General features: G+C 39.9%; 1 protein-coding gene and 1 pseudogene across 1 annotated transcript; both read right to left on the bottom strand.

Annotated features, from left to right (window-relative positions):
• Positions 1 to 324: 324 nt before the first annotated feature.
• Positions 325 to 8,704, bottom strand: LOC100760237 (annotated as a pseudogene).
• Positions 8,705 to 16,176: 7,472 nt separating this feature from the next.
• Positions 16,177 to 16,830, bottom strand: LOC100759943. The gene has a single exon (XM_027432146.1). The coding sequence runs from the start codon at positions 16,828 to 16,830 to the stop codon at positions 16,177 to 16,179; it is 654 nt and encodes a 217-aa protein (XP_027287947.1).
• Between the last annotated feature and the right edge of the window lie 5,622 nt (positions 16,831 to 22,452).

Raw genomic sequence — 22,452 nt, 5'->3', positions numbered from 1 at the left:
GGCTAACTATTGCCTTGCGTACAGTCAGTCATGTGTATGAAATCCAAAAATAAACCTACAATCTATACAAAAACAACAATTTTGTTTTTTAGCCTTGATTTGCTAAGTTTAAAAACCTAGCAACAAATTTCATATATGAATTCAACAGTCTCTTTTATCTTCTGTACAGTGGCTCTTCCCATCTAACCACAAGCTCCATTATTTCAGTAATGTACAAGTTCCAAGCCAACTGCCTGAGTTCTTCTTTATATATAAAAATAACCAAAATAGTCATTTCCCCTGCAAGTGTCTTTCAATAAATCTTCCCTTTTTTGTCTATAGTGCTTATGAAGAAACTTCTCATACAATGATGAGTTCTACTGTGTTCTGGAAAGTTTTTAACAAGGACACTGCTTGTCCATGTTCAATGTTGATAAAACTGTAGCCATTAGCCTGAATAATTTTATCACCTGGCTGTAGTAATCTTGATACTGGTCCTTCAGGCTGTACCCTTGTTACAAATATACCATCATCATCAGGCCTGAAAGGGTTTCCTCTACACCCCCCCACCTCCTGATATGCTAAATCCACGTTCTGGATCCTTTTCTACTCTTACTCAAACTCTTGCTTTGCCTGCTCATAGCCTTGTCTAGGAGAACAATGGGGATGTGTATATGGAGGCTGGTGGGCCACTTTCAGCATCAAATAATCAATGAGTTGTTCTCTAGAGGGATGGCTTGCCACAGATGCCTGAGGGGGATGATGTATTTGACTATAATTTGCCTGAGGCCTGAGAGGCTGGCCCATCTGTCCATTACTCAAAGGCATGTTCAATTACCTTTTCTAACTTTTTGGCCTCAATATGTCGAAGTACTTGTTCTTACCAGTGATGAGGAACTTTACTTTTTCCTGGAGGATCTAATAAAGAATGTTCAGAACCAACCCTTGCATTTGGTCTTTTTGAAGGACTAGTCCGTGAGTAATTGAAATCACTAACTGACATAGTTCTCTCTGTTATTTCACTAATAGAGGGGTGGGCACTTTGAGGCCTTGAAGAATTTGGGCCATCAATGCTCTATGCCCATGCAGAAAGAGGTCTCTGCGATCCTGACATCACTGGTGTTCTTCCCACTGAATGTAATTCTCTGTATGATAAATAATCTCCTTCAGAAATCTGAGTACGCCTCGTGAGACCAGGATCACGAGAGTTACAGAAGCTGTTGAAGACACACTACTCTGTCGTTGAACTGGAGTCAGAGTTACTGTTGGAACCAGCCGGTCATTTGGGGAAGACAGCTCACATTTCTCCATGTCTGGCTGGAGCAAGTCTCTGATGTAAATGGTATGCAGTATTGGCCCTCACATTGTTATGGTTAGAGAAATTCATATTGGCAGAATGCTTGATGTAACTGTGATTTTCTGTGCTCTCTGATCTAGGAAGGCGCTGAGGAGGACAACTGACAGGATCTATTTGTGAATTCTGTTTAGGGTGCCACAAAGTGTCTTTGGCTGCAGCACTGCCACTAAATTGGACATTATACTGCGGAGGACCATATAGTTGAGGTGTAGACTCTGGGCCGGCTACTGTGGGGGTTCTTATTAAATCGGGATCCTCAGGGTTATGATTTGAAACAAACTTGAAAACGGCCTTTGTAGCTGACATTAAATCAGAGGATGAGGAAGAGGAAGTGAACACCTGCAGTGGCTGGTCATACAGCAGTGTGGCAGACTTGCTCCTCACTATGTTTTTCCCATCCACGGCAGATGCGATTTTAACTGCTGCACTTGGCAGCTGAGGGCCATCATCACTAAGGATGTCATAGATCTTCAAGCCTCCAGTTTCCATGTTAGTTATACTATGAGATTTCACAACAGATCCAACTGGACCACTTCTCTGAGGGGAGAGATCATCAATGCTTTTAGAAATACCCACGTCAGCAGAAGAAGTGGAGTTCTGTGGTTTAATCCTACCAGAAGACTGTGGAAATTCCTCAGAAACACCATTTATTTTGTTTATGGATTCCAAATTCAGATACTTATTTCCATTTTCTGTATGCTGAGCTTCACTTTTAGGATGAAAACTTAAAAAAGCCTTTTCCAAGCACTATATCCTGTATCTTTGATCTTTCCATTATTTCTGGCTGGAAGTATTATTTGTCACAAGTTTATTAAGATTCATGTTGATATGGTCTAACAGGTGAGGTTCATCAGATTCGGCTTTTGAGTCATCTTTTTCAATCAGAACTAATCGCTCTTCAATACTCAAATCATAATCAGGGAACTTAAAATCCTTTTTTATCATTAACTTTGAATTTTTCTTCTGGTGAATTGTTTAAAATATCTCCATTTTGTAAAAGTCTGTCAAAATTTTCATCTTCTTGCCTGATTTTGGAGTTACTATCAATAAGAGTCTGTTTCACTGGAGAACAGAGTGAGGTGTCTTGACTACTGTCAGTATTAAGAGAAACTGAATCAGACATCCGAGATGGAGAAGAACAATTGCTGTTATTCTGATTGCTATTGTGTGTGACTTCATCTGATAAAGAATCTGTATCCTTTGCATCATCCTTTTTGTTACTACTAAGTGCTACATCTTTGGGCTGGTTAATTGAGGTTTCAATTAATGGGGGTCACATCTCTGCCATTTTCATTTTTTCATCAGAAGAATGTTCTTCAGATTCCTCAAAAACATCATCATGGTTAACAATATGTTTCAGGTCCCTAGACACTTTCCTATTCGAAATCACTGGCAAATTGCCAGGGCTGGTCTCAGGTTCAGGTTCACTCATCTTCTGTACAGAATTCATGTATTTTTCTCTTTCATCCAGTTGGCTTTTCATTGTAGTACTTTCTGAAGTCTTCACACCCAGATCCTTATTTACAACTTGCTGATCTTCATGTTTCATATCTCTCCCAGAATCTTCATTAGTCTCTTCATCTTTTAATCTATGTACAATGGTTTGAACAGTCTTGACCATATTCTCAAGTTCATCTGGGTATGGTGTTGGATATCTCTTCAAGTTCCCCTCCCTGGGGGGTGCCACTCTCTCATCTTTGTCTTCATCACATTCAAATGCCACTTGGGCCCACTATTTCCTCTGTTCTTGGTGTTAGTGTCTTGGGGTAACACTAACCAAAAAAGTGAAAGACCTGTACAAGAAGAACCTTGAGACTATAAAAAATGAAATTAAAGAAGATACCCGAAAATGGAAAGATCTCCCATTCTCTTGGAAAGGTAGAATTAGCATAGTAAAAATGGCAATCCTGCCAAAAGCAATCTACAGATTCAACGCAATCCCCATCAAAATCCCAACACAGTTTTGCACAGACAATGAAAGAACAATACTCAACTTTATATGGAAAAATAAAAAAACCCAGGATAGCCATAACAACTCTTTACAATAAAGGATCTTCTGGAGGCATCACCATCCCCGACTTCAAGCTCTACTATAGGGCCATAGTTCTGAAAAAAGCTTGGTATTGGCACAAAGATAGACAGCTAGACCAATGGAATCGAATTGAAAACCCTGATACTAAACCCACGCAACTACAAACACCTTAGTTTTGACAAAGGTGCTAAATCAATACAATGGAAAAAAGATAGCATCTTCAACAAATGGTGCTGGCACAATTGGATTCGGACATGCAGAAAATTGCAGATAGATCCATACCTGTCACCATGCACAAAACTTAAGTGCAAATGGATCAAAGATCTCAACATAAATCCAGCCACACTGAAACTTCTAGAAGAGAACAAATTGGCACAGGAGACCGCTTCCTGAACATTACACCACTAGCACGAACATTGAGGTCTGCAATTAATAAATGTGACGTCCTGAAACTGAGAGGCTTCTGTAAGGCAAAGGAAACAGTAAGACAAAACGACCACCCACAGAATGGGAAAAGATCTTCACCGATCCCACATCTGACAGACGACTGATTTCCAAAATATATAAGGAGCTCAAGAAGCTAGCCACCAAGACACCAAACAATGAAATTAAAAAGTGGGGTGCAGAACTAAATAGAGATTTTTCAACAGAGGAATCTGAAATGGCTGAAAGACACTTAAGAAAGTGCTCAAAATCCGTGGCCATCAGAGAAATGCAACTCAAAACAATTCTGACATACGACCTCACACCTGTCAGAATGGCTAAAATCAAAAACACCAATGACAATCTATGCTGGAGAGGATGTGGAGAAGAAGGAAGACTTCTCCATTGCTGGTGGGAGTGCGAACTTGTAAGACCACTCTGGAAATCAGTATGGCGGTTGCTCAGAAAAATGGGAATCAGTCTACCTCAAGATCCAGCCATTCCTCTCTTGGGTATATACCTAAATAGTGCATGTTCATACAACAAGGACATATGTTCAAGTATGTTCATAGCAGCATTGTTTGTAATAGCCAGAACCTGGAAGCAACCTAGATGCCCCCCAACTAAAGAAAGGATAGAGAAAATGTGGTACATTTATACAATGGAGGACTACTCAACAGAAAAAAATCAATGGAATCTTGAAATTTGTAGGCAATGGATGGAACTAGAAGAAACCATCCTGAGTGAGGTAACCCAGTCACAAAAAGACAAACATGGTATGTACTCACTCATATATGAATTTAGACATAGAGCAAAGGATTACCAGCCTATAATCCTCTTCACCAAAGAAACTAGGAAACATGAAGGACTCTAAGGGATAAATGGACCCCAGGAATGGGAAGTGGCATGAACTCCTGAGCAAATTGGGAGCATGAGGGTAGGGGAGAGGGAGCTGCCACAATAAGAGCAAGAGAAGAGTAGTAGAGGAGAGGAAATGGAGTAGCAGAAATATTGAGTTGGGTGAAGAATAGAGGAGAGAGAGCAGGATGAGAGACACCATATCAGAGGGAGCCACTATAGGTCCGAGAAGGAATCTGGAACTAGGGAGATCTCCAGAGACCTACAAGGATGACACTATCTGACAAACCAGGCAATGGTGGAGAGGATAACCTAAAAGCCCTTCCCCTAAAATGAGATTGATGACTATGCTTTATGCCATCCTAGAGCACTCATCCAGTGGCTGATGGAAGCAGAGACAGACTCCACAGATATATGCTGAGCTGAAATCTGGAATTTAGTTGAAGAGAGGGAGGAATGAAGATCGAAGGGGTCTGTACCAGGTTGGAGAAACCCACAGGAACAGTTGACCTGAACAAGGGAGAGCACATTGACCCCAGATGCTGTCAGGGAGGCCAGTACAAGACTGAAGCAGACCCCTGAACATGGATGTCAATAAGGAGGCCTCTGCACTCCAGCGAGCCTCTGGTAGTGGATTAGTATTTTTCTCTGGTTCAAGAAGGGAATTTGAGAGCCCATCCCACGTGAACGTTTACACTCTGGCCCTGGACACATGGGGAAGAGCCCAGGCCCAGCACAGGAAGATTTGGTGGACACTGCAGAGGCCCCATTGAGGGCCCTACCTTGCCTGGGGAGTGGTGGATGGATGGGGTGGGGGTAGGTTGGGGGTGGGGGAGGACAGTAGGGATGAGGGGAGGGAGAAGGAGAAGGACTTACATGTGAAACAAGCTTGTTCCATAACTTGAACTAATAAATTTTAAAAAAAGAGAAAAAACATGAAAACACTCAGACACACACACACACACACACACACACACACACACACACACACACACGGGAGAGAGAGAGAGAGAGAGAGAGAGAGAGAGAGAGAGAGAGAGAGAGGAGAGAGAGTTAAGATGTAATTAACTTATAACAATAACCCTACTAGATACCGGGGGTTAACAAAAAATATGCAACTTGAAAGAACAATTCTCAACTTTATGTGGAGAAACAAAAGACCCAGGATAGCCAACACATCCCTATAGGATAAAGGAACTTCTGGAGGCATCACCATCCCTAACTTCAAGCTCTATTACAGAGCTATAGTCCTGAAAACAGCTTGGTATTGGCACAAAAATAGACAGGTAGACAAATGGAATAGAATTGAAAACCCTGATATTACCCCACACACCTATGAAGACCTGATTTTTGACAAACAATCCAAATTTATACACTGGAACAAAGAGAACATCTTCAACAAATGGTGCTGGCATAACTGGTTGCAGACATATAGAAGACTGCAGTTAGACCCAAGCCTTGCACAAAACTTAAGTAAAAATGGATCAAAGATCTCAACATAAATCCAGCTACACTGAACCTATTAGAAGACAAATTGGGAAATACCCTTGAATTAATCGGTCCAGGAGACCGCTTCCTGAACATTACACCAGTAGCACAGACACTGAGGTCAACAATTGATAAATGGGACCTCCTGAAACTGAGAAGCTTCTGTAAGGCAAAGGACATAGTCAGCAAGACAAAATGGCAGCCCAAGACTGGGAAAAGGTATTCACCAACCCCACATTTGACAGAGGGCTGAGCTCCTAAATATACAAAGAACTCAAGAAGCTAGTTCCCCAAACACCAAACAATCCGATTAAAAAGTGGGGTACGGAACTAAATAGACAATTCTCAATAGAGTAATATAAAATGGCTGAAAGACACATGAGAAAGTGCTCAACAGCCTTAGTCATCAGGGAAATGCAAATGAAAACAACTCTGAGATACCATCTTACTCCTGTCAGAATGGCTAAAATCAAAAATATCAATGACAGTTTATGCTGGAGAGGATGCAGAGAAAGAGGAACACTCCTCCATTGCTGGTGGGAGTGCCAACTTGTAAAGCCACTGTGGAAATCAGTATGGCGACTCCTCAAGAAAATGGAAATGAGTCTACCACAAGATCCAGCAATTCCACTTCTAGGCTTGTACCCAAAAGAAGCACATTCATATAACAACCATGTACATAGCAGCATTATTTGTAATAGGCAGAAACTGCAAGCAGCCTAGATGCCCCTCAACCGAAGAATGGATAGAGAAAATGTGGTACATTTACACAATGGAGTACTACTCAGCAGAAAAAAACAATGGAATCTTGAAATTTGCAGGAAAATGGATGGAACTCAAAGAAACCACTCTGAGCAAGGTAACCCAATCACAAAAAGACAAACATGATATGTACTCACTCAGATGTGGACCTGCTTTATGATACATAGTAGTGACCATGCTTTATCAGAGCTGTTTTTAATGATGTTGCTCGGAATGGTTTCCTCCCAGATGATGACTGAGAAGCTAATTTAAAAAAAAATGGTGCCAAGTACCACATGAGTAACAGAACTGCGCTGTTTTCTGGGATTTGTTTTTTACATTTTTGTTGTTGTTTGTTTGCTTATTTGTTTATTTTTTTGTTTTTGTCTTTTTTTGTATTTTGTTTTTTGTAGTTTGCTTTTTAAATGGAGTGTGCTGGATAATATAATATAATTTTGTTAAAATGACTGCAGAACCTGGAAAAGCTGTTGCTGCTATTGATGCATAACATATGGCCATTATTGCTTTATATATTATATATATATATATATATATATATATATATATTAATTGAAACTCAAATATGTGATAAATCCAAGGTATTTCAGAGAGTGCTCACCTGTGCATGCAAATTTGATTTCATCTTTAGTAAGTAGTTAAGTTATATGCTTGCCAAAAAAAAATAAGTGACACACTGGAAGACAAATGTCACACAATTTCTATTTTATGTGTAACCTAGAAATGATGAACTTATGGGAAGAGAGAGCAGAATTATGGCTATTAGGCTTTAATGTGGGTCTTTTAACAATGGGGAAATGATTGGTTTAAGGATATAAAACTGCAGTTGGACAAGAGGCATGGACTCTCTGAAGTCTTGAGGTCTACTGAGAGCATGATAAATATGGTTGATAACAATATGCTATATTTTAAAAGTTGTGAGATAGTATACTTTAAGTGTTCTCAAAACAAAAATGATGAATATGTGTGACATAACATGTTAATTGGTTTAATTCAGCCATGCCATTGTGAACATGCTGTATTGTGTATCATAATTGTGCATGACTTTATTTATGAGCTAAATAAATGAATGAAAAAAAAAGAAGGGACTTTGAGAGCCCATCCCATGTGATGGGATGCTCTCATCCAGGACACATGGGGGAGGGCCTAGGCCTGGCCCAGAATGATGTTGTGGAATTTGGGGAGCCCCCGTGGAAGGCTCTACCCTCTATGGGGACTGGATGGGGGAAGGGGGATGGTGGTGGATTGGGGGGGGGAAGGAAGAAGGGATTGACATGTGAAATTATAATTTGTAAAAATTAAATAAAAATTAAATAAAAAAGAATTACTTGTTTTGAAGTTGTTAGTCAGTGAAGTCCTGTACATCCCCAAATAGTAAGATCCCCAAATAGTACAGATTATTGATATTGCAGAGGAGTTTAAAATAACAGAAAGGGTGTCTGCAAAAGACAGAAGGAGTCATACTATTAACTATCTATATAAAATCACCCTTTAATAAACACAAATCTGGGTACAAATCTACTTATATAATTTAAAAGAAATTCTCTTTGGGGCTGATAATGCTCCCTCTAAATGCCAAAGATCATATAACAAAATCCCCAGTACCAAACATGATAAACCCTATTTCCAGTTGTTGGTCAGAATTGTGCAAAACCTCCCAAAACATATTGTTGTGGCCCTTGGTTACTCTCCAGAGGTAGAAGGCAAGTCCCAAATTGCTAAAGACACCATGAACCCCAGACACAAGATCAAGAAGATATTGAGCTAGAACTGACCTGAAAGCTTCTTCCTTGAGGTCTAGCTTTCATGGTACAAGCAGGCATCATACAAGATTCCAAAGGAGGGAAGCAATAACAATCCTACTCAGGTATGACTCTTGTGAACTACATCCATAAAGACCTCTTCCATAAATCCAGCAGATGGCAGCAAAGTCAATCAAATGCAGTAGAAACAAAAGATTTCAAAAGTTTTCATATGAAGGTGGGACAACCATACCCCATGGCTCCTCCTCACCATTTAGGAAAATAGAATGAATCAAAAGTTTATGAAATATGTAGCTAAAGGTATACTTAAAACAAAGTTACTATGGAATATCTAGATATTTGTTTAGAATTAGAACACCTCCAAGAAGGAGAGCAGAACTTTCTCCATATGAAAATTATATGACTCCCTATATCTTAGTGGGTTCACTGACCTCCCTACTGTGGAAATCAAAGAACAATTTACCAAAGAAATGAATAAATAAGTGCCAAAAGAAAAAAGAAAAGAAACTGGGCTGGCTGTCAAGCATGGTGATGCACAATTTTAATCACAGTACACAGGAGGCAGAGGCAGGTGGGTTTAGATGAATTTGAGGTCAGTTTTGTCTACATAGCAAGTTTCAGACCAACCAAAGCTACATAGTGAGACTGTGTCTCAAATACAAAAAAAAAGAAAGGAAGAAAGAAAGAAGGAAGGAAAAAATGGAGGAAGGAAGAAAGAAGGAAGGAAAAAAGAGCAAGAAAGGAAAAAAGGAAGGAAGGAAGGGAGGGAGGGAGGAAGGAAGGAAGGAAGGAAGGAAGGAAGGAAGGAAGGAAGGAAGAAAGGAAGGAAGCAAAAATGAAACTGGGTTGGAGAGACGGTTCAACCATTAAGAGCACTCGTTCTTGCATAGGACTGTGGATCAATTCCAAGCACTCATATGGTGGCTTACAACCATTTGTAACTCCAGTTTCAGATGATCTGGCATCCCTTTCTGACATCCATGGGCACTAAGCTAAGAGGTCCAGCTCTACCCTCCAGACGAATGAACACTTAAGTGTCTCCACTCAGGAATCTGGTGACTTTTCTGTGTTGAGGTCCAGTTTACTTGCAAACCTTTCACCTGATATTTGTCTTTTTATTTAAGCAACTCGCATTTCACCAGTACTCTTGCCTGATAATACTTGTTGTCAGTATCTGAAGGCATGATAATGACCTGCAAACTTTAGGATGTGAAAACATTTAAAGAATGGAATGAAACTGACAGGCAGAGGTGTAGATGGACTTTTTTGTCCTGCTAGCCAGATCTCAAATAACCACATGGAGACTTTTTATTAATTGTGAAAGCATGGCCAATAGCTTAGGATTGTTTCTAACTAGCTCTTAAACGAACCCAATTCTATTAATTTACTTTTTGCCTTGTGACATTATTACCTTTACTATGTACTACCCATATTGCTTTCCTGATTCCTCTATTTCTGACTAGTGACTCCCTTTTCTTTTCAGTCATCTCCTTCTTCTTTCTTCTCCCCCACCTTCCTCCTCTTCCATTCACCCTCTTCTTGTCTGTAGTCTGAATTTTAGGAGGTCTTCCCTTAATAAAATCAGATCTCTATCCACCTTGACTGAATCCACAGCCTTTCATTTTCTGTGGAAACAAAAGAAGAACCTCTTCTCCAATGTAACATATATTTGACTTGTATTTTGAAGTTAAGACATTCTTAGAGTTTATAGGTTGGTTTATTTCAGCAGTCTCTTTTACAATCTCATGTCTCCTGGTAGCTATTGTTTACTTATCAGCAATCAAAAAAATCGAAGATGAAACAATAACATACAGGATCCAGACTCTCTGAGTATTTGCCATCTCTGTTTCGTGTGGAAATCAGGATGCTTGACCAGTAAGATGAAGTGGACTTTATTAGGAGAAAATAACTTACACAGGAAAGGAATGACAGTCGTGGGCTTCAGCTACAAGCATGCAGACCTTGTCACCTGGATGCTATTGGCAATCTGAGCAGGAAGCTAGTGAGAGCATCCTAGCCCCAAACCTAAACCTTATCACCAAAAGGGCATGGTCAGTGCTACAGGCATGGAGGTGGATAGCACTACAGATCTCTATATGGCTTTTTAAAATTATTATATTACTTTCTTTAAAGACTTTTGGTTTTTCTTTTTGTCACCATTTTAAAATTTAAATTAGAAAGAAGATTGTTTTACATGTCAATGCCAGTTTCCTCTCCCTCCTCTCCTCCCTTGTCCCCCAAATATCTCATACCCATATTGTTTCTTACACCAGGAAAAAATACAAATCCACTACCAGGGGCCACCTATGGTGCAGAGGCCTCCTAATTGACATCCATGTTCAGGGGTCTGGATCCCTCCTGTACTGGCCTCCCAGTCAGCAATCATAGGGTCCATGTGCTTCCACTTGTTCAAGCCAGATGTTTCTGTGGGTTTCACCAGCCTGGTATCCACCCCTTTGATCTTCATTCCTCCCTCTCTACAACTAAGTTCCAGAGTTCAGTTCAGTGTATATCTATGGGTGTCTGCCTCTGCTTCCATCAGCCACTGGATTGCTCTAGGATGGCATAAAAAGTAGTCATCAGTCTCATTAAAGGGGAAGGTTCCCTCATTACATAATAATCAAAACCACAAACATACAGAATAAAGAGAAAATATTAAGAGCAGCAAAGGAAAAGGCCAAGGAACATATAAAGGCAGACCTATCAGAATCACACCCGACTTCTCAATGGAAACTTTGAAAGCCAGAAGGTTATGGATAGATATCCTACAAACACTAAGGGAGCATGGATACCAACCCAGACTACTGCACCCAGCCAAATCAATATAGATGGAGAAAACAAGATATTCCATTTCAAAACCAGTGTTAAACAATACATATCCACAAAACCAGGACTACAGAGAGTTCTGGAAGAAAAACTCCAACCCAATGAAGATAAATACATTCACAAAAACATAGGCAATAGATAATCCAATTTTACCAAACACGAAAAGAAAGAGGAGGGCAAAATACATGCACAATGACACCACCAACAATAAATCCAAAAGAAACAACAACCAACAAAAATGGACAGTTATATACCTCAAGGACAATGGTCTTAACCTGCCCATAAAAAGATACAGGCTAACAATAGGGATATGAAGACGGAATCCATCCTTCTGCTGTATACAAGAAACACACCTCAACTTCAAAGACAGGCTCTACCCTCAGTGTAGAGGGTTGGGAAAAGATTTTCCAATTAAACTGGGTCCAATAAACAAGCTGGTGTGTCAATCCTCATAACTAACAAATTAGACTTCAAATTAAAATCAATCAAAGAGCTGAAGAAGGGCATTTCATGCTCATTACAGGAAAAGTCCATCAAGATGAAGCATCAATCCTGAACATCTATGCCTCAAATATGAAGGCACTCACATTTGTAAAAGAAACATTACTAAAGATCAAACCACACAAAACTACAAACACTAATAGTAGGAGACTTCTACACCCTGCTATCACCACTAGACAGGACCACCAGACAGAAACTTAACAAAGAAACAAAATATGTGACAGAAGTTATGACCCAACTGGGTTTAACAGATATCTATAGAACATTCCAACCAAACACAAAAAATATACCATCTTCTCAGCGCCACATGGAACCTTCTCTAAAATTGACCTCATAGTTGGCAACAAAGCAAACCTCCACAGTTACAAAGAATTGAAATAAACCCCTGTATCTTATCAGATCACCATACTTCAAAGTTAGAGTTCAATAGCAATACAAATTCAGAAAACCTACAAACTTGTCGAAATTGAATAACACACAATTGCACCATTCCTGGGTCCAGGAAGAAAGGAAAAAAGAAATTAAAGACTTCCTAAAATTTAATGAGAATATAGGCACAACATCCCCAAACATATGAGACACTCTGAAAGCAGTGATAAGAAGAAAGTTCATAGCACTAAGTGCCCACATGAAGATACTGGAGAAAAGTCACACTAGAGAATCGACAGAACAACTGAAAGCTTTAGAGCAAAAAGAAGCATACTCACCACAGAGGAGTAGATGGTAGGAAATAAACAAACTGAGGGTTGAAATAAATGAAGTACAAACTAGGAAAACATTACAAAGAATCAATGAAACAAAGAGTTGTTTCTTTGAGAATATCAACAAGATAGACATACATCTTTCCAAACTAACCAAAAGGCAGAGAGAGAGATGCTAATTAACAAAAAATCAGAAACAAAATGGGGATGTAACAACAGACACTGAGGAAATCCAGAGAATCAGCAAGTCATACTTTGAAAACCTGTACTCCAGAAAATTCAAAAATCTAAAGGAAATGGATAATTTTCTGGATAGATATCACTTAACAAAATTAAACCAAGAATAGATAAGCAGTATAAATCGACATATAACCCCTAATGTAATAGAAGCAGTCATCAAAAGACTCCCAACCAAAAAAGCCCAGGGCCAGATGGATTCACTGCAGAATTCTACCAGAATTTCAACCAAGAGCTAATAACAGTACTCCTCAAATTGTTCCACACAATAGAAGCAGAAGTGACATTGCCAAACACTTTTTAGGAGGCTACAATCACATTGATACCCAAGCCACACAAAGATGCAACTATAAAAGAGATCTACAGACCAATATCCTTCATGAACATAGATGCAAAAATATTCAACAAAATATTGGGCAATCGAATCCAAGAACACATCAGAAAAATCACCCATTGTGGTCAGTACGCTTCATCCCAGGGATGCAAGGATGGTTCACCATATGGAAAATCAACCAATGTAACCCACCATATAAAAAACTAAAGAAGAAAAACCACTTGATCATCTCACTAGATGCTGAAAAAGTCATTGACAAAATCCAATCTCCCTTCATGATAAAGATCTTGGAGAGAACAGGAATAACAGGAACATATCTAAACATGATAAAAGTATTATACACCAAACCAACAGCTAACATCAAAATAAATGGAGAGAAACACAAAGCAATTCTTCTAAAATGAGGAACAAGACAAGGCTGTCCACCATCTCCATATCTCTTCAATATTGTACTTGAAGTACTAGTTAGAGCAATAAGACATGAAAAGCAGATCAAAGGAATAAATATGTGAAAGGCAGAAATCAAACTCTCACTATTTGCAGATGATATGGTAGTCTACATAAGTGAACCGAGAAACTCTACCAGGGAACTCCTACAGCTGAAAAATACCTTCAGCAAAGTAGCAGGATACAAAATTAACTAAAAAAATCAGTAGCCCTACTACATACAGATGATATAACCAATAAGAAATAAATCAGGGAAACATCACACTTAACAATATCCACAAGCAACATAAAATAACTTTGGGTAACACTAACCAAAAAGTGAAAGACCTATACAGTAAGGGCTTTGAGTCTTTAAAGAAAGAAAGTAAAGAAGATACCAGAAAATGGAAAGATCTCCCAGGCTCTTGGATAGGTAGAATCAACAAAGTAAAAATGGCAATGTTGCCCATCGTAAACTAATCTACAGATTCAAAGCAATCCCCATCAAAATCCCAGCACAGTTCTTCACAGACCTTGAAAGAACAATACTCAATTTTATATGGAAAAACAAATACCCAGGATAGTCAAAACAACTCTGTACAATAAAGGATCTTCTGGAGGCATCACCATGCCTGACTTCGAGCTTTAATAGAGCCATAGTTCTGAAAACAGCTTGGCATTGACACAAAAATTGACAGATAGACCAAGGGAATTGAATTGAAAACCCTGATATTAACCCACACACCTATGAACACCTTATCTTTGACAAAGATTCCAAATCAATACAATTGTAGAAAGATAGCATCTTCAACAAATGGTGCTGGCACAACTGGATTCCAACATGCAGAAGATTGCAGATAGATCTGTCACCATGCATAAAACTTAAGTGCAAATGGATCAAAGATCTGAACATAAATCCAGCCACACTGGATCTTCTAGAAGAGAAAGTGGGAAATACCCTTGAACGAATTGGCATAGGAGACTGCTTCCTGAACATTACACCAGTAGCACAGACATTGAGATCTGCAATTAATGAATGGGACCTCCTGAAACTGAGAAGTTTCTGTAAGGCAAAGGACACAGTCAGTATGACAAATTAACAGCCCACAGAATGGGAAAAGATCTTCACCAACCCCACATCTGACAGAGGGCTGATTTCCAAAATATACAATGAACTCAAGAAGTTAGCCACCAAGATACCAAACAATGAAATTAAAAAGTGGGTGCAGAATTCTCAACAGAGGGATCTGAAATGGCTGAAAGACACTTAAGAAAGTGCTCAAAATCCTTGGGCATCAGAGAAATGAAACTCAAACAACTATGAGATACCATCTTACACCAGCCAGAATGGCTAAAATCAATAACACTAATGAAAATCCATGCTGAAGAGGATGTGGAGAAAAAGAAACACTCCTCCATTGCTGGTGGGAGTGCAAACTTGTAAGACCACTTTGGAAATCAGTGTGGCATTTGCTCAGCAAAATGGGTATCAGTCTATCTCACCATCTAGCAATTTCTCTCTTGGGAATATACCCACATAATGCTCGCCCATACAACAAGGACATGTGTACAACCATGTTCATAGCAGCATTGTTGTAATAGCCAGAACATGGAAGACTTTATTTTCAAGCTATTTATTTATTTATTATTGTCTATATCCCTTTTCTTTCTTTTTTCTTATGCCTACCCTCATTTTTAAACACACTGTAACCTATTTAGAGGGGTTTTCCACCTAAACCTGCTTTCCTGTGTATCTGCAAACTTTTCTGTCTGTATTAGTGCAATTCAAACCACTGTACAGTTTAGGTCATGGAGTGCTGGCGGTTCTATGTCTGTAGGCTGCATCTGGGAGACACATCTTTATACCATGGCCCAAGGGGAGACTAGGAAGCCATGTTTGGCTCCATTTTTGTGTGTTTTAGGAACCTTTTAAAAAAGTCTTTTCAGATCTTATGTGGAAACACATGCTTCACACTTGACACCGTTTGTAGGCAGACCGATTCATTGAGAACTCTGGCTCCCAATAATGACTTAGAGACTTATTATTAGTTATGAAGGCTTGGCCTATTGATAGTTTAGGCTTGTTTCTAACTGTCTCTAATAACTTAAATTAACCCGTATCTTTTAGTCTATGTTCGTATATGTGGCTAAGTTACCTTTACTTTTTAAAAGCCAGGCTGCTTCTTCTACATCTGGCTGGCAACTCCCCCTTCCTTCTTTTTCTCTGAATCCTGTGTGCCTGAGGATCCTGCCTGGCTATTGGGCATTTGGCTTTTTATTAAAACAACCAGAATGACACATCTTCACAGTGTAAAAAAGATTATTCCACAACAGAGAGGAGGACACATATATTGGACAGACACTCAGAAACCAGGTTTCTGCTTTATTTGGAGGGAGTAGATGACTACATAAGTATTCTGTGCAAAAGAGAAGTATCTTCAAGGATTCCTCTGGCAGATATTCAAAATGCCAGAGTTCACACTTCAGGTCTTTTAATCCACCTCTTTGGAAGAATTCCAAGCCTTGATTTTTCTTTGTAGTTTCAATGACCTGATCTCAATGAGGACCATAACTACAGCAACCAGTGAAAGAATCGTTGCCATGATCCCTATGGGAAACACATGAGTGTGGTGTTTCTTTATCAGGGCTTCTTTCCTAACAGGAAAAGCAGGTGGAAAGTCTAGAGTTGTTTCGCCATAAATATCTACCACATGGTTCCAGGTAACAGAAAGAACCGTGCAAAGACCGCTGAGAACCAGAACTAAGGCATAGCCCTTGTAGCAGACGATCTGTATATCACGGACTTCGGGTTTTATGGTGCCGATTCTAATGGCCACTAAGCTGCAAACCAGGATAACAGGTTTTATCAAAATTGACAGCAATATCAGGTACCGGGCATACCAAAATTCAGGTGAAATTGTCCAGCTTGAGTTGACCGGGATGTGCACCGGAATACTGACCACCGAGCTAGAGATGTTTAACTCTTGATGGTAATAAGCTTCCCAGAGACCAATGTACACAAGCTGAACATATTTGTCGTCAAATTCCCAGAGGCGCCAGTATCGGCTGTGTACAAGGATTAGTCCAAACGCCAAAGACCAGAGGCTGCAAAGGAAGCCAGTGAGTTTGAACATCCACTGCTTCATCTCAGTAAATCTGCACATGAGATTGAACAGAGTCAAGTTACAAGTATGAAGAATAGTGAAAAAAACAGAATAAGTCATGGTTTACAATGTCGTAAGTTCTAACACCTTGTCCCTGTTGTCATATACTTGTATTAAAGTAGTCTATATACTTACTCTTCACAAAAGTTTAAGTGTGTATAAAAATCTTGAAATCTATGGCTGTGGCAGGAATTCCCATCTCAAGAGATTTTGGACAATATTTCACAGTGTCCTCCAAATGCTGTTTGTTGACTAAGAATATGCAGTCAATTCTGGAACATAAGGGAAATCGGTAAAATAGTATGAGAAATGGTTTACCAATCACTAAGTACTTATGCCTTGCACTTCTATTTCAAAATTGTGTTTAAATAATCCAAATACTCTGGATAAGAATAAAGTAAAGATGGGAAAGACTGTTCACTGGTGAAGAGTTTAGTGTTCTAGCTTAGGACCCAATTTCAGTTCCCAGCACCTACTTTGGGTGGCTTACAATTCCATACAACTGTACAAGGTCCTATTACAACGACCTGTTTTGCATGCATATATCCACCCACAGACATACAGATACATAATCTAAAATAAAATAAATATTAATAAAAGAAGAGAAAGCAACTAGTAATCCATGACTCTGACAAGAGTAACCATTATAAGGTTTGAAAATGATTTGATTATTTGTCTGCATGCATGTTTGTGCATCACATCCATGATGGTGCACCCTTCTGTGTGGAGTTCAGAAGAGGACATTGTATCCCTCAGAACTGGAGTTCTAGATAGTTGTAAGCTGTCATGTAGGTGGTGAGAATGGAATAGGTGTCCTCAGGAAGAAGAGTCAGTGCTCTTAATCACTAGCCAAATGTAAGATATTTTAGACAACAATATGGCAATGTCTTTTGTTAGGGTACCCTGTACCTCAGGTGGCAGTCCACCATGTCTGGACAGCTCTCTGAGCTTAGTGTCAATTGCAGGACTCCCCTCTCCCAGCATGGCTACCTGCTCTCTCCCTGACCTTATCTGGAGTTGCCTCTAATCATGGATGCCTGACCCATCTGGAGCATGACCTTGGACAAATTTCCCTGCAGATGCTTACCCCCTGCTGCCCATATAATAATTAGTCATTGTGCTCCAGCTGTATCGTAGGACTCACAATTTTTTACAAGTTGAAATGTTCACATTTTTGAGTGGAAATTTCATTTCCTGCAATTAATACTAGCATAAGTGTTTACAATATCATATATAAAGTGATATTTATTTCATTTCTGTTTTCAAATCAGAAAAACAATTATTAATAACCTTAGTGAGTGTAGAAAGCAGAGGATTGCTCAGTTTAATTGTGACTTCTCCAACAGTGTAGTGGAATATCACAGGATCATTACCAAGCATGGATTAATGTATATGATCTTAGAGGAAACAAGCAAAATGAAAAATAATACACATGGAAGGCCCATTTATGTTCAAGAAAACATAACTTCTTCAAATATCTAAGAAGATATGAATATAAAAGAAGTGCAAAAATAGAAAATCTAAGCAGATCATTTGGTGGAATACAAACTGTCATTCCTATTTGCACACTTTTCTAGAATTTGCACCTTTCTAAAGAAACCAGTGCATGGCATTTTATAACTTAAGACAGAGTGAACACAAACCTTAAACATCTCTTTATAACTGGAAGGAGATATAGCTTGGTGCTGGTGTAATTAACTAACAGGTGTGAGGCACTGAGGTCACTCTCCACTCCCAGGAAATAAAATGTGCATATAGAAGATGAAGAACAGTGGATATGTCCATTTTGTAGCTATTCTTATTTTGTTGTTTTGTTTTGTGTTTTCAGACAGGGTTTCTCTGTGTACTTTGGAGCCAATCCCGTCCCTCGGTCTGTCGACCAGGGTGGCCTCGATCTCACAGAGATCCACCTGCCTCTGCCTCCAGAATGCTGGGATTAAAGGCACATGCTACCAACGGCCAGCTTTGTAGCTATTCTTTACATTCCACTTTGAGACAATTAGGTGAAACATACAATGTACACTGATGTATTTTGGGTGAACACGTATCTTCTTTGAAGCAAAACTTACACTCCCCTTTCACACTATGAGGCAACTTATTTAGATCTTTTGACAACTCAAATCTTTGAATGTAGCAATAATGAAAATGAGAAAATCCCACTGAAAGATCCCACTGATTCATTTAGTAAAAAGGAAGGCAAAGTCCTTAAGACGATAGGCACATAAATAATGCCATTGTCATTGCCATTTTCCATGCAGAAGTTTTGAGGGACCTTAAACTGGATCTCCTTTCCAGGAAACCCTCCCTACCAACTACCCATGGTTCCACAGTCTCTGTGTAATGCGCTTTCTAACTGGGTGAAGGCAGTATAACTGCTCTACTAGGGAAGTTACATCAGAAAGTTAGCTGTGAAACTGTGGGCCTTGGGTAAAACCCTGCCCATTCCCTCTTCCTTGACAAGGCAGGTCTGTGGTGTTGGTCTGCGCAAAACATGTGCTTTGAAACCTAACTGAAAACATAGTGGAAAACGCTGGTGTGTCAAATAAATGGGCTACCAAGGCAGATTTTTATGCTTGGATCTGAAACCCAAAGCCTGGAGGTATTTATTTCTTAAAGACCCAGTAGGAAAGCCTCCGTACAATTTATTTTAATTATTACTTTATTGTTTTGTAGGTGAAGTGATAAATTTAAAGGCTGATCTACAAAGCAGCAGGAAATGTTGACCATAGAGGGCATCACATGAAGAGGGAAGTACCTTGAATAAAAGAAGTACTATTAGGCAGATAATTCTGTTCATAACAAGGCTGGCTGATAGGCTCTCATAATCTTTGGATTATCAGGAGAGTCTTTTAAACACTTGAGGAATATTAGCCCATTTGATATTCCTGTGCCTTCAACAATACCCTTCCAATCATTATCCACATTTTTGTAGATAAGGCAACAAAACCCAGAGGCAAATTCACACAGTCAACTTTATGGAGCTGCACAGACAGCAGTGCACCTCCCTGATTCCCTGTAGTCACACATGGGCTTCCAGGCACTTATGAATTCAGCAGAACTTACACACACTTAATCAAATGTCATTGGCCCTTTCTGGCATTCTGCGTCCTGTGAAATTGAATGTAATTAGTAAAAGGCTCCTGGAAGGTGTAAAAATACTTGCCTGTTTTCTTTTCTATGAAGTACCAATGTTAGTGGTTTCCCACCATGAGAAAGACAATAACTGTAAACATTCTTATGTTTCCATGGATACCAGGGCTTAGATGGAATACTCTGAACAATGAGCACATTCCAACATACAAGAATGTACTATCAGGTATCTCTTTAACATGTTGATAAGTCTTTGTAGAACTGAAATTTATTTTCGAACTCAAACGTGTTGGTAATCCTTTGTAGAAATAAAATTTATTTTTGAAGTATGAAACAAATAGCTACTATAATCAATGAGATCCCTAAAGAATGTTTAAGAAACAAACCCTGGGCAGATTAAGTGACTTAGTGGATAAAGGTGCCTGGCCGAAATCTTGATAATCAGGAATCCATATGGTGAAAAGCTGAAAAGAATCTACAGAGTTGTACTCTGACCTATGTGTGTTCCTTGGCGAGACCCCACAAGTGCATGCACACCCCGGCACACACACACACACACACACAAAGATACAAAGGAAGAACACCAAGAAGCTGTTTAAAAGGAATCTCCAGATTCCCAGAGACGTCTGGCACAGGGGAAATGTTAGGGGATCCACGGGGATGAACCAATTTATGAATCCAAGCAGTGGTGGAGAAAATGCCTTTCATGCCCTTCCCCTATCATGAGATTGGTGTCTACCTTGGTTACCATTCCTAGAGCCTTCATCCAGTAGCTGTTTGAAGCAGAAACAGTATCCCACAGGTAAGCACTGAAGCATACCCCTGGAATCCAGTTGTGAAGAAGGAGGAGGGATGAGCAAAGAAGCCAAGACGGTCCTGCAGAAACTTGCAGAAAGAGTTGACCTGACTTAGTGAGAGCATGGCACCCTAATCATAAAGCTAGGGAAATAGCATTGGATCAAACCAAGCCCTCTGAGTGTGGGTGCCAGCTAGGAGACCAAGACAGTCTATGGGACCTCTAACAGTGGAGCCAATCTTTAAACCTAGAGCACAAATGGACTTTGGGAGCCCATTCCCTATGGAGGGATACTATTGCAGTGCAGATACACCAAACAATAAGGGAGACTTTGAAGTTCCTTGGTGTAGGCCCTCACTATCTCTGGGGACGAGTTTGGGGATGTGTTGTGGTGGTTGCTGGGGAACATGGGAGGGTGGGAGAGAGAGGGAATGGGGATGAATGGATATGTAAATATGAGTAACAATTAAAGAATGAAAAAGAGAGAGAATAAGACCACTACCACAACCTAAAGCCAAATTTGAAGTAAGCTTTTATTAAACATTGGCCAGGTCTATCTCTGGGATTCCAGAAGATGGCCCAAATTCAAGTTTTACAGCAGGTGCAGTCAAGGGCATGCACACATCCTGACATATTTCCTGCCTGTGAGGATCCTGCCCACAATGTGATCAAGCATCCATTGCTGATGGATCAAATGAACTTGTTACGTGGAGTAAAAAACAGGTGGCTTGTTGTCTCCCATAAACAACAGCCTCCAGAATCTCAGAAACTATGTGTCCTAGAGCAAGAGGCATACACATCAGACATTTTTGTTTCGATTGGTCTCTTAAGCTCCCATATTGGCTGTTAAGATTGTTCAGCATGTAAATGTGTTTCTCAAAGCCTGATGAACTGAGTTTTATCCCCAAACTCTACATAAAAGTGGAAAGAGAATCAACTTCAAGAACTTGTTTTTTGAGCAGGGCGGTGGTGGTGCACGCCTTTAATCTTAGCACTCCAGAGGCCGAGGCAGGCGAATCTCTGTGAGTTGGAGACCAATCTGGTCTACAGAACTTAGTTCCATGCCAGCCTCCAAAGCTACAGATAAACCCTGTCTGGAAAAAATCAAACCAACAAAAAAGGAAAAACCAGTGGTCCTGGGAAGCTTGTTTAGAGGTTCTAGCATGGGAGCACAGCTACTCGTATACCCTGAACCATAGACCAGTCCTCCTCTATTTGTGAAGGTTGCCCTCATCGACAGAGCACAGAGCTTCTGGAGGGACACACATGGAGCGGTGAGGAAGGAAGGAGACACCTGCCTAGCAAGCCAGATCATCCCAATCAACCCTGGAAAGCAATGGCGTGTCAGATGTCACAGCCAGATCACCTTCACATCCAAAAGAGGAGGGATGCAGAGGACATGAGGGAGCAGAAAGGTTGTGTCAGGTGAAGAATAGAAGAAAACAAGAAAGGAGATACCATAATAGAGGGAAACATTTTAGGTTTACAGAGAAATCAGACACTGGGGAAATGTCAGGAGATCTACAAAGATGACACCAGCTAACAATCTAAGCAACAGAGGAGAGGCTACCTTAAATGCTCTCCCCTGATAATGAGATTGATGACTGACTTATATGCTACCTGATAGCCCTCATCCAGCAGCTGGTGGAAGTAGAAACAGACACCCACTACTAATCACTGAACTGCACTGGAATCCAGATGCAGAGAAGGATGGGTGA

The sequence above is a fragment of the Cricetulus griseus genome, chromosome X, assembly GCF_003668045.3.
Source record: "Cricetulus griseus strain 17A/GY chromosome X, alternate assembly CriGri-PICRH-1.0, whole genome shotgun sequence".
Taxonomy (NCBI): Eukaryota; Metazoa; Chordata; class Mammalia; order Rodentia; family Cricetidae; genus Cricetulus; species Cricetulus griseus.
The sequence above is the reverse complement of the archived record's forward strand: the minus strand, read 5'-3'. Positions and strand labels throughout refer to the sequence as shown.

What these genes read in the sequence shown, in the direction of transcription:
- LOC100759943 (XM_027432146.1), bottom strand. Translation starts at nt 16,830, where the DNA reads ATGAAGCAGTGGATGTTCAAACTCACTGGCTTCCTTTGCAGCCTCTGG.